This window comes from Sus scrofa, chromosome 7 (assembly GCF_000003025.6).
Source record: "Sus scrofa isolate TJ Tabasco breed Duroc chromosome 7, Sscrofa11.1, whole genome shotgun sequence".
Classification (NCBI taxonomy): Eukaryota; Metazoa; Chordata; class Mammalia; order Artiodactyla; family Suidae; genus Sus; species Sus scrofa.
Window position 1 is genome coordinate 117,978,224 of NC_010449.5, and position 12,715 is coordinate 117,990,938.

At 40.4% G+C, this 12,715-nt stretch overlaps 1 protein-coding gene across 7 annotated transcripts in view; it reads left to right on the top strand.

The window, feature by feature from the left end:
- VRK1 (vaccinia related kinase 1) overlaps nt 1–12,715 on the top strand; it is an 83,063-nt gene that overhangs the window by 35,295 nt on the left and 35,053 nt on the right. For 6 of the 7 annotated variants that reach the window (XR_002345577.1, XR_001298111.2, XM_021098129.1 and 3 more), the window contains 1 exon segment: nt 4,548–4,603. Coding sequence is in view for 5 of the 7 variants with exons in the window: in XM_021098129.1 (XP_020953788.1) it covers nt 4,548–4,603 (56 nt within the window). In the remaining 2 variants the exon portion in view is untranslated. 7 annotated transcript variants of the gene reach the window in all.

The following is a 12,715-nucleotide window of genomic DNA, read 5'->3' on the forward strand; positions in this document are numbered from 1 at the left end:
TTTTTAGATCTTTGCATGTGGATTTTTTTTTTCTTTCTTTCTTTCTATACAGCCCTAGAGAATGGCCTAGAAATTGCATGTTAGGCCTGCAATGTGCTGTTTAAATAGCATGCTTACTTGGAAATTTTGGGGGACCCACTGTGGAACCCTGTGATTCTGTCAGTTAGCTAATCTATGGGTTTTTCAAAATAGTTTACCTGATTGCTTCTAAGGCTCTATGCTTCGCTAGGAGTATTAATACCGATTCGGTGCATTTCACGATTGCTTTTGGTATTTCTAACTTTTCTGTTATGTATTCTTATTCTGCCTCTCATCTTGATTTATTTAATATCTGCCATGAGGTTGATAAAATTTTATTTTTAGCCGTGACCCCCCCCTTTTACTTTCAAACAACATCTTACTCAGAATACTAATATTAATATTAGATTAGCATCATATGAAAACTTGTTAGAACTGTCTATTCTCGGGTCCTGCCCCTACAAATCAGCAGCTGCAGGGAGAAGGCCCAGCAGTGTGACTGAACAAGTCTCCAGGGGATTTGGGTGCATGTGAAAGTTTGAGGATCACTGATATAGATGGAAGAGCAGCTGGTCTTCAGGAGGGGTTGACTCAACTTCCAGGCCCGGGCTCTAGAGGTATGTTCATGAAATGTAGTTTAAAAACCAGTGCATTACTGTATTTTATAAATATAGTCTCTCTAGGTCAGTGGCACCTGTCTTTAGGGAAGTAGGAGTTCTTTAAGTTTGTTCAGAACCAGACCCATTCCAGTGAGCTAGACTATGTCCGACTGGTGTTAAAAACCCTCACGAATCATGAAGGATTAGTGGCTGTATTAGCCAGCTATATATTTGACCTGGTGATCGAGAGAGAGGTGATTATGTGAGCTGTCTCTGCTACAGAATGTGTGCACTTGAGACATCCCCTATGAGGAATGGGAGCTTGCCTCAAAACAAGTAAATTGTTCATTTTGTATTGGTTAATTTGCTTTTATAACCTTTGGCAAGTTGACAGGTTCTTTAATAGGACTTGGCTTTTTAAAAACTGGACTGGTCAACCTGGAGGAGAGGTTTGCTCTAGTGTTGCTTCCTCCACGTTCTCTCTGTGCCCACTGATACCAAAACAGCTGTACTCAAGATCATCACCAATTTCTGCTAATGACGGTTTTCTGCTAAAAAGGTTGCTTTTGAATTCTGTTGACATTTTGAATCTTTTGAGATATTATCTGTGGCATTCGATACTGTTCATCTTTCCTCCTCATAAAAATTACTTTCATTTTCTTTCATGATGACATACCCTCAGCTCTAGTTTTCCTCCTTCCTCTCTGGCTATGCGAAGCCATGTCTGTAGGTACTTCTTGTTCCCTGCTTGGCTCACTTTTCCTTCCGTGTAGGCTCTCTGAGAGACTTCATCAAGTCTCTTGGCTTCTGTTGGTTTCTCTGTCTTTTATCTGATGCCTAGGACATGATCCCCAAAGTCCAGGCCCATAGCTGGTGGCCTGCAAGGGATCTCCATCTGGATGACCCACAGGCACGTCTACAATTCCTGTCATCCTCTTTCATCTCCTGATTCTGACATGTGCGGGAGAGGAAACTGAAAGACGGACACCCCTCGAGCCAGACGCTGGGAAGGCATTCTCAAGCCTTGTTTCACTGACATTGGTCCTGTTGCTTTAACTATGTGACTTCTCAGACCCACTCATTTCTTTGTCTTTGTTGATACGACCTTAGCACAGGTCATTTTCCTGTCTTGTCTGGGTTCTCACTGTAGCAGTGAGGTTTCTCAGCTCGTTCTTGCCCCCTTGCATCTTGTTACACACTGGCGGCTTGAATGAGCTAGGCTATTTGAACTTCTTTAATAGCTCCCCAGTCCCCTGAGGATCAAGTGCGAACTTTTTTTTTTTTTTTTTTTTTTTTTTTTTTTTTTTTTTTTTTTTTTTTTTTTTTGTCTTTTGTCTTTTTGTTGTTGTTGTTGTTGCTATTTCTTGGCCGCTCCCGCGGCATATGGAGGTTCCAGGCTAGGGTTGAATCGGAGCTGTAGCCACCGGCCTACGCCAGAGCCACAGCAACGCGGGATCCGAGCCGCGTCTGCGACCTACACCACAGCTCACGGCAACGCCGGATCGTTAACCCACTGAGCAAGGGCAGGGACCGAACCCGCAACCTCATGGTTCCTAGTCGGATTCGTTAACCACTGCGCCACGACGGGAACTCCCAAGTGCCGAACTTTTGCGAATAGCATGCCAGACCCTTCACATAGTCTGGTCCCTGTGTAACTTTTATCTCATCCCTTTTACTTCCTCAAAATCTATTCTTCGACCATCATGCTTCCCTTTACCTCTTGATCTTTATATACGATGCTTCTTTGGCTTCATTTTCCCAAAGCTGAGCCTAGGGCAGCTACTATCTGTTTAGAATGCCCCCTTGTTAACCCTTTCTTAGTGCTTTCCACACTCTACTGAAATTGCTTTTCTTTCTTCCAAAATAAGCTTGTGCTTCTTGGCAGTGAGACAGCTCTTCTTCTCATTGCTTTCCTAGTGTATGTTGGATTCTTTGTGGTGTATGTTGTGTGGATGAATTATTGAAGTTCCCTTTTCCCTCCGTCCTCATTTGAATTGTGCAGTATTTTGGGGATACTATCCTGATTTTAATATTTTGTGCACCTAACGCTTATTTAAAAAATTCAACTTTGCTTTATTATTAATTTAGTGTCTGAGTGACGTGTTCCTCAAGGCTGTTCCCCAAGGAGCTCAGACTTACTCATTTGCCCATTGAGCCATTTTTATGACTTGGCGTTCCTTCTATAGTCCGAAGTGTTTTAGCTGCAGCCTTTCCGAAATACTGCTGCTTCCCGGCTGACTGGTGGTTTCCGGGTTTCTGTTGCCTGTCCCTCTTCGTCTCTTCACTTCTGATGTGAGAATGCCTTAGGGCGCCATCCTAGGATTTCTTCTTTCCTCTGGCTGCACTCACTCCCTAGGGGCTCTTCCAGTTTCATGGCGTTAAATGAAGAGCATTTCTGTGTTGATGACTCTCAGATTTCTTTCTCCAACTTGAACCACCCTTCTGAACTCAAGACTGTATATCAGCGACCTATTTAACACCTGAGCTTGGATGTTTAATAAGCATCTCAAACTTAAGATGCCGCAAAGCACCAGCTCCTCCTGCAGTTTTCTCCCTCTAGTAAGTAGCAGCTTCCTCTTTCCAGCTGCTCAGGCCAAAAACCTGGAGTTATCTTTATCTCTCCCCCCCCCTTCCCTTCTATATCTAATTCATCAGCAAATCTTGACTCTTCTTTAAAAATATGTCCACCCACAATCTGACCACTTACCACTGCCTTGTGTGCTGCCCCTGGGTCGAGCCACCGGGAGTATGTGATAGCCTAGCTGCCCTCCCTGCCTCTGCCCGAGCTCTCCACCCTCCACAAAGCAGCCCGAAGCGTTCTTTAGAAAATCAGAGTCAGCGCTTACCATTCCTCTTCCCAGAACCGTCCACTGGCTCTCCACTGGGTCGCCATCTCATTTAGAGTGACGGCTTTATGTCGCCTGTCCAGCGCCTTGTGTTGGCTCCCTGCTGCTTTTCTGATCTGTCCCCTGTTCCTTTCCACCTCCCTCATTCTTCTCCAGCTGCTTGGGGGCCTCTGTGCTGGCCTGTCTGGAACGTTCTTGCCCCAGGTATTTACCTGGCTTACGCCCTCACGTCTTCAGACCACTGCATCCTGTCAGTGAGGTTTCTTTTACTCATTTGCAACCCTCTCTACCTTCCCTTCCTGCTTGCTTTTTCCTCTACAGCGCTTACCACCATCAGATGTACTTTATATTTTAATTGTTGCCTGTGTCCTCCTACTGAAATGTTAGCTTCATAAGATCGAATCCCCCGCCGAATCGATTTCCTAGAAACTGGCGTGTAGTAGCTACCTAGTAAAAGTATCTGTTTAATGAGTCCGGGCAGCCTTATAGCCCTAACTCAGCATTTCAGGGCGACTGTAATTCTTTATCTGCATGAAATAAAATGACAGCCACATGAAAATTATTCTGGGTGGCATTCACAGTTCTGGTGCCGATATCCTGAACTGCTGATCTAGATGAGGTTTTTTTTTTCCCCTAAATGAGTGTTTTTTAGAGCTTTAGCTCTCTCTTTTCTTACCTTCCTGATGATGCTCCTTAGAAAGGATTCCCTCATTTGTTAAATTTTAAGAAATTACATCAGTATCATCCTCTTGGGAATTCATAACATACATTAGCATGTCAGAGGCCACGCATACTTTTGAATTAAATCTTTTAACTAATTTTCCATACTTAATTGATGATCATATTGAAGATAGCTGCAATTGTAAGATGCATTCCTGTTTCAGACATGTTAAATTGTGAAAAAAAAAGTCTTAAAATTGGTGGTATATACGGTATTGATATCCTGAAACACATATTTGGGAACTGAAATTTATTCTATTAAAAGGTTATAGATACACAGATTTAAATATTAGTGAAAGGTTAGACACAAGCTATTTATAATAATGCCACTTCTTGTTCTGATACATGTCACTTTTTCAAACAGCTGATATGAATTCTTCAAAATCAGTGGGCAGCGATGCACCCTGTGTTGTGAAAGTGGTAAGAAAATATTTCATCTGATTTTTTCTTTTCGGTTTATTTACTATAGTGTTTATTTTGTAAAACATTCTTTTTGATAACTAGAATTAATTAAAACATAAGATACTACATTTTAATAATTACTTATAAATATTAAATGGGACACAGTAGTAGCTTTGTAGTTTTAAATAATTTGAGTTCAAAAATTCTCTTTCCTTTTGAGTTAGAGTGGCAGTTTTTGTGGGAAAAAAATGAATGAAAGCCTGGAGGTTTGCAGATGTGGAACACAAATATTCAGCTCATTCTTTTAATTTCAGCTCTATTTACAATAGAGGAGATGCTTTTTTAAAATTTATATCCTACAAGACTATACTACTTCACTGGAATTTTAATGTTAATTTAAAATTAATTTAAAATTTTAACTTTAATTGTACTTTATCTTGCATTTGCCTCTGAACTTAAACACTTGGTCAGTTTTTCCTTTTTGTTTATTTCCAGTTGTCTTTCCTTCTCCTTTCACTTTTAAATAAGTGAAATTATTTATTTGTGGTCACTTTGAAACTTCTTGTTGCTATTCTGACATTGAAATTAGTTTGTAATGAGTGAAGTGGACAACATCCTGTCAAACACAGGCATGCTTTGAGGAGCCAGGTCAGCTTACATATGGGTGCACTCAAAGGCATTTTAACCACTGCTTTTTGTGATCAAGGCAGAACGCATCTTTTTGCTTTCTAATTCTTGTAACTCCTCTCTCTCAAACTTCTTCAATACACATGAAGAACATGTTTTTGTTAATTAGAAGTGGATGCAGGATCTGTTATTTGGGCAAATTACCATAGAAGTCTCCTACCCTGCTTTTTTTTCCCAAAGGCTTCAGATTTGTGGAGTTAGAATTACCCCACGGTTTTTTGGTTTGACTGACTGACTTTAATCTCTTCCCAAAATGGAATATAGTTGATCTCTTAAGAGTTAATAACTCTTTTGAATCTGAATTTTTTTTCTTTCTTTTTCTTTTTTTTTTAAGGGCTGCACCTGTGGCATAATGAGGTTCCCAGGCTGGGGGTCTAATCGGAGCTACAGCTGCCAGCCTACACCACACCCACAGCAACCGCAGGATCTGAGCCTTGTCTGTGACCCACACCACAGCGCACGGCAACGCCGGATTCTTAACCCACTGAGTGGGGTCAGGGATCGAACCCGCAGCCTCGTGGTTCCTAGTCGGATTTGTTCATGACGGGAACTCCATGAATCTGAATTGTTTTCGTGACAGTTTTTACCATTTTTTAATTCAGGAATAGTTTTTACAAGGAAACAAATATTCAGTAAACAACCTGAAGACTTTGAACGAGTGCAGGTGCCTGTATAACCCTACCCCTGTGAAGGTACAGAGCACGTCCGTCGCTTCAGAAAGATCCTTGTGTCACTTTCCAGTCAAAGCCCTCGCTCCCACAGCCTTGGAGGAAACCACTTGTCTGAGGTGGTTTTGTTGTTGTTGTTTGGGGCTGTGGCTTGGTTACTCCTGTTCTAAGATGTCACATAAATGCTGTTGATGGAGTACGTACTGTTTTGTCGTGGACTTCCTATGACGCTCAGCATCATCTTTTACAGGCTCCTCCGGGCTGCTGGCCTCTCAGTTGTCTGGTCCGTCTTACTGCTCCGTAGCATTACGTCATCGCCGTGCTAGAGTTTGTTTTCCGTTTCCTGTTGGTAGGCTTTCGGCTTGTTTCCAGTTTTTGGCTATTATGAATAAAGCTTCCCATAAACATTCCTGTACATGGATTTTTATTTTCCTTGGATCAATAACTAGAAGTAGGCGTGCTGGTTTATAGGGAAGATGTGTGTTTAAATTTCTACGACAGCACCCGAGAGACTTCCAAAGTAGTTTTCCGTTTTGTGCACCCACCGGGAATATGTCAGAGTTCCGGTTGCTCCACATTCCCTTCGGCCCTTGGAGCTGTTGGGCTTGTGTGCGCGCGCGCGCGTGCATGTGTGTGTGTGTGGTGGGTGGGTGGGGTTGGCTGCGATATTAGGAGTATAGTAGTGGCTCATAGTTTGAGTGTATATTTACTTGATCATTGATTTTTGAGCCCTTTTTCACTGTGCTTATTGGCCATTCATATATTTTCCTTGTGGAGTGCTTCCTTAGTCTTTTGGGGTCTCTCCCCGCCTGTTTAATTAGGTGGTTTTGTTTTTTATGATTGAGTAGTAAGAGAGGTGTTCTGGACACAGATCCTTTCTTAGATATATGTGTTGTAAGTATGGTCTCCCAGGTTGTAGTTTGCTGTCAATTTTCTGAATACTTTTCCTGCATCCATTGACATCGTAGGTCATAAGACTTTCTTCCTTTTTTGTGTTGATGTGGCAGTTATATTGATTGATATTTGAGTGGTGAACTAATTTTGTATTCGTAGCATACACCCCACTTAGTGATGGTGTATTATGCTTTTACATAACAGGTAGATTGACTTGCTAATACTTTGTTAAGGATTTTTACATCTTTGTTCATGGGGGATGTTGGTCTTTAATTTTTATCCAGTATTCCTACAGCGAAAACATTTCTCTTCTCACTGGGTTTTGGTGTCAGGGTTGTTGGCGCATTTTGCTTCAGCTCCCCTTCTGGCCACACAGCGTCCTAAGTGTCCTTCCTTTTCCTCCTGGTGCCTCTGAAGAAAGCTGGGACTGTCCTGGGACTCACTTTGTTTCCTCTCTTTTAGAGGTCACAGTTTTGTACTGCTTATTTTGTCTCATGTCTGAGAATAGTAATTTCCTACATTCTGTCCGATTTTTATATTTGTTTACAGTGGGCAGGCTGCTTGGGCCCCCATATTCTCTGGTGCCCGGAAGTGGAAGTAACACCGATACGCTAAGGTGTGTGTCCTTGGTTTATTTCTCCTTCCATTTCCCTTTTCTTCATGCCTTTTCATTTTGGATGTTTCTTCTTTCTCATTTGTGGAATAACATTCCTTTTGAAATATTTAGTTTGCTGCTATATCAGAGGAACTATTAAATTGGGTCATTTGCATAGAATTTGCATGGAATATTATCTGCATTTGTCTTTGATAGGACAAATTAAAATATTAAAAATCTATGGGTGAGATTAGTTTCTTCTTAGGGTCTTTAAATAGTTCCATTGTGAGAGGAAGGCAAGTCCCCTCATGACTTCTCCTAATAGTGAGGCACAAAACAAAAACAAAAACGGCAACAAAGAAGTGTGAGTGCCTTTGACTGCCCTGCAGTTGGTTCACCTGCACGGTCCTTTCTGTGTCTTGGAAGGAAAGTGCACCAGAGCCCTGTCTTATGGGTGGGGCTGCTCTGTAACTGTGTCTTTTTTCTTCTATATAACCTGAGCTTCTTTGAATTGTTTTATTTTAGAACTGTGGCATTATTCTTCATTATGGGTAATTCTAAGTATTTTAGTTGTTCGGTGTAGCTTTATTTTTACTATCTTTTTTACCTACAGAGTTATTAAAAAAAAAAAAATTAGGTAGAAACAATATTTCCAAGCTGCTTAAGGTAGCAAATTACATTTCTAAGTTTAAGGCTGTTTGTTACCAACCCTAGTTTAGTGTCCTGTGTCTCCTGTCTCCTAATTTAGTTCTGTTTCCATTAGCCTGTATTACTCCTTCTCTTTGTAATTAGGACAGTGATAATTTTCAGTTGATTTTTCTTTTGTATTTAATATTTCAGTAACATTTTAAAAGTCATAGTTTGTCTGTGATCCTGGAAGAATGCCATAGACAAAACAATATTGACTTTTTCTTTCTTCTCTAAGGGACAGTTGAGTAACTGCTCATTGCTTGTTTCTTCCGTGATACCTGTGTTTTCTGAACTCCCCTAAACCTCGGTAGCACTCATTCTATATCCATTTATTTTACAATTTCACTTGCTAATATCCTTCTCACACCATCAGTTGTTTTAATTTTCTAAGTGCTTATCTCCCTAACTGCCCATAAATGCCTGTTTTATTTTTTGAAAACTTTTTAGCCCGAATTCCCTATCACCTTGTAACTTCCTAATGCCACCTACTTCCGTCTCTGGCCTTTTAGCATAAGCCAATTTGTGATTTGCCTTCACTTGTGATGCGCCGTGCGTGACTCTGTCCATTATTATTCTGCAGTTTTTTTATTCTCAGAGCTTGGTACTATTAAAGGTTGAAATGGTTCATCAAATACAGACATAGGAAATTATTATCACATCTTACCGGTATTGAAATCAGAACTGTTTATGAACATTTGCCATTTAATATCATGTTGAATATCGTGTTTTGATTCAAAATATCAAGTACTGAATATCACATTTTCAAAGAACAAGCACTACTCTTAAGGGAAATTTCATAATTAATTACCCCCCCCAAAAGCAAGATATGAAACTATAGCAAAAAGGTAACTTTATAAAGTAGCTATATATATGAAGAAAATCTATAGAAATATTTTCAGATTTTCCAAAGTGAGCATGTATTTTATCTTTAGAAAAAGAAAAACCTCAGCACATGTTATTTAAGAAATAATCAAAGGCAAATTGATTTTTAATGTGAAATTAGACTTCATAATGTATTAGCATAGCAGGTCAGAAGTCAGACAGTGGTTCTCAGCTCCGGGTATACAGGATAATTAGAATCTCTGGGTTCAGGGCCTGGTTATTGGGTATTTTTAGTAAAGTCTCCTCAAGGACCATAGCATGCAGAAGTTCCTGGGCCAAGGATTGAACCTGAGCCACGTCAGGTCCTTAACCCCCCAGGGAACTCCTTCACGGGATCCTTTTTGCTTCAAGGTTGAGATCGTTGGAAGAGTCTGGTGCACAGAGCACCTTAATTATTTCCAGAGAACTCCTGGGTGCGTGCTCATGCTTACCTGTGCCCGGGGATCCTTTTATTCAGGAGGGACTTGCGAGTACCCCATGTTTCCGACAGGGCTTCCGTCTTAGTGTGGAAGAGCTGTTAAAAGATTTGGATGAAGCTAATCTTGATACCTGTTCTATGAAAGAGCACCAAAGCGTTAACCCACAGGCTCCTTTTATTTGGTCTTAATATGATATTTAAGGTAGATGTGTAGGTACACACTAAACATATTCTCTGTCCTACCGAATGGCTGTGCTGGTTTGGTTAGGGCCTTATGGACTTGTGGGAGCACCTTGGAGATGTGGTCCTGGGTCACCAGAGATGGTGAGCTTGTATTCTTTGCCTCTGGATAACTGAGAGACTATCTGTATTTTATTTCAGGAAAGTAAATGTGCGGAGGGAAATGGTACATTGATAATGAAAAAGTTGGATAATGCAAAGAGGGAAATTTCCTGTTGTGTTTGATCGTTAACAGACTTTATAATGAATTAGTTCTTTTCAGTCACCCTTTGTAGTCGTGTCAGTGAGCTAACAGCAGAGCTGGAGGTGAAGGTCAGGCTTCTGGATCCTGGATCTTGACACGTCTTTATATCATAGTCATTTTCCAGCCCGAAATGATAGAAATCTATATTCCAAAGTTCTCTGGAGAGAAGTTTGCAGACTGCTGTTTAATTTCCCTCACTGATGTTATGAGAAGTGACCTGAATTTTCAATTCATATATCAAAAATTTTTGGTAGGAAGGAGAAACTTTATACAGCTTCATTTTTAAATGGCAGCCAGTTGCTTTTAGATGGTGCCATTGAAATATATCACATTTTAATTTTTTTTTCTGTTGTCATCTTCATTTTGACACTTAGAAGTCTTAAAGAAACGTTTAGTGATATTCTAGTTAAAATGTCAGTCCCAATTTCTTTTCTAAATCTTGGCTATTATAGAGTTGGCAAAGTATTTTAGATTTGAAATATGTTAATAAAATTTTAGTTATGAGTTAAGGTATTTTCTTCAACAGAAATAGCTAGCTCTGGCTAGAGTGCAGTGCCAAGGAAGTAGCTCCTTTATTTTGTTATAATGGAATCTTATTGGATTAGAAAAAGTATGAAATGAGCTCAAAGAGCCTTCATTGTAATGGGGCTTTCAATATAATAGCCTGATTTATATAGGTTGATTCTCATTATTATAAGTTTAATAAATTATTGCCTGAAGGAAAGCTTGAAAATTAAAGTTGATATGACATAGGTTGAAACTGAATAAATCAGAATTTTATACTGATGGTAATAAACCAGGATTTGTCTTAGGAAAACCTCTTTCAAACCTGAATCATATTAACGAGCTCTTCTAAAAGTTAGCCTTTGGAGAGTAACTTTATCAAAATTCCTCTCTTGAATTTCATTTCTTTCTTCACTTCTTCTTCTTTTTTTTTTTTTTTTTTTTTTTTTTTGTCTTTTTGTCTTTTTTGGGCAGCACCTGCGGCATATGGAGTTCCCAGGCTAGGGATCTAATTGGAGCTGTAGTCGCTGGCCTACGCCACAGCCACATGGGATCTGGGCGGTGTTTGCGACCTATACCACAGCTCACGGCAACCCCGGATCCTTAACCCACTGAGCAAGGCCAGGGATCGAACCTGTGTCCTCATGGATGCTAGTCGGGTTCGTTAACATCTGAGCCACGAAGGGCACTCCTCTTTGTTCACTTCTTACGCTAAGTCCGTTACTCCTGCTGAAGGCCTGGGGTCAGCTATGGGCTCTCAACATTCACAGCGTCTCTCTAGCTCCCACTGCGGTAGGAAAGGAAGCCCAGGTTACGGCAAAACTTGAGGTGACGCCTCCGCAAATAAGGGATTTGGCCACCTTCTTACATCGGTTAGTAGGTGCCAAACCCTTGCACGCCATTCTCTTCCGAGGCCAGGCCGAGGAGTACACTCACCTGTGGTGGGTAAGGCAGCTTCTTTCCTGGTTCCGATCCAGAGCTAAACACGTTCTCCGTTTGCTGCTGAACACCCATCCCGCCTGGCTCGTGCCTGACTGGGGCGCAGCGTGCGGATCCGTCTTCCGCTAAGTCCTTCGGGGATTCCTCTTTCTCTGAATTACAGGAAATCTGAGATACCGGAACTGTGTGCTTAGAGAGGCTTCGTTTAAACCTTGAGGAGCAAAATTAACCTCTGTGACAGGGAGGGTATCTTGAACGAAAAAAGGTGAACGTGTTTCAAGTATTTGCGAAAGGCATCTCCGACGTGTTTTCACAACCTTTTCTGTCCGGTGAGGGTGGTGGGCTTCACCTCTCACCTCTCCTAATGCTCCGCTGACCCTTGAACTCCAGTTACACAGATACTCTGTGCGAAGTAACTTTCTTTCCCGACTTCCTAAAAGGAAAGCAGCCCTAAAACTAGTTTAGAAATACTAGCTTCCTTATTTGAAGTTTTCTCTGTTGTTCAGAATTTTTCTCAGATTCTCAGTAAACACCATATCAATGCAGAGTACTAAATATTAAAGAAATGCTCATCAATTTTAGACAGAATATACTATTTAAAGACCTTTCTTACCCTTCCAGATTTAATTTACAAGGCAAAACTCCCAACAGGCTGATATTTTTTGTCATATGCCTTTTTGAGAATACAATTCTCTTTACAAATAATTTTAAGTGCTAATATTCCTTAAAATGAAATGAATGTAGTTCAGTTAAGTTGGTGAAAAATAATTCTTACTGAGCCTCATTTTCCTGTGGACTTTAAGTTATTATGTGGGAGGTAAATTGTAGGGCTCATTAATTTGAAAAACTGGGAATCAGTGTCAGAAAGGAATGGATGCATTACATGGACCTGCTCACTCGATCTGCAGTTGCAGAAACACTCTTCTTTGTGGTAAGGTTGGTTTTCTGCCAGCTTTGATAAACTAGATATAACAGTAATGAGAAACAGGAGAGGAGTGGGATTTTGCCACTAATTGGTTAAATCAGGTATTGAAATTTTATTAAATCTCAGAAATACTTGTAGCCCCTGGGTGAAACAGTTAACATGGTTGCTGATCTTTGCTTAAGAGAAAGCTTAATAACGATGAAAAGTTTAATGATTTTTCTTAAACTACAAAGACTGAGCTGTATTTCTGATTTTGTACAGTTTATTGCTTATATAAATGGAACTTGAGAAAAATATAAGACTCATGGACTCTTCTAGAGCATCTGAAACATTTCCGAAGAGTTTAACATAATCTTAAACCTGGTTTATGAAACAAGTATCAAAATCCTATTATTTGGGAAGAAGAATTGTTTTATTAGTCTTTTTTGAAGGTTCATTGAAAAT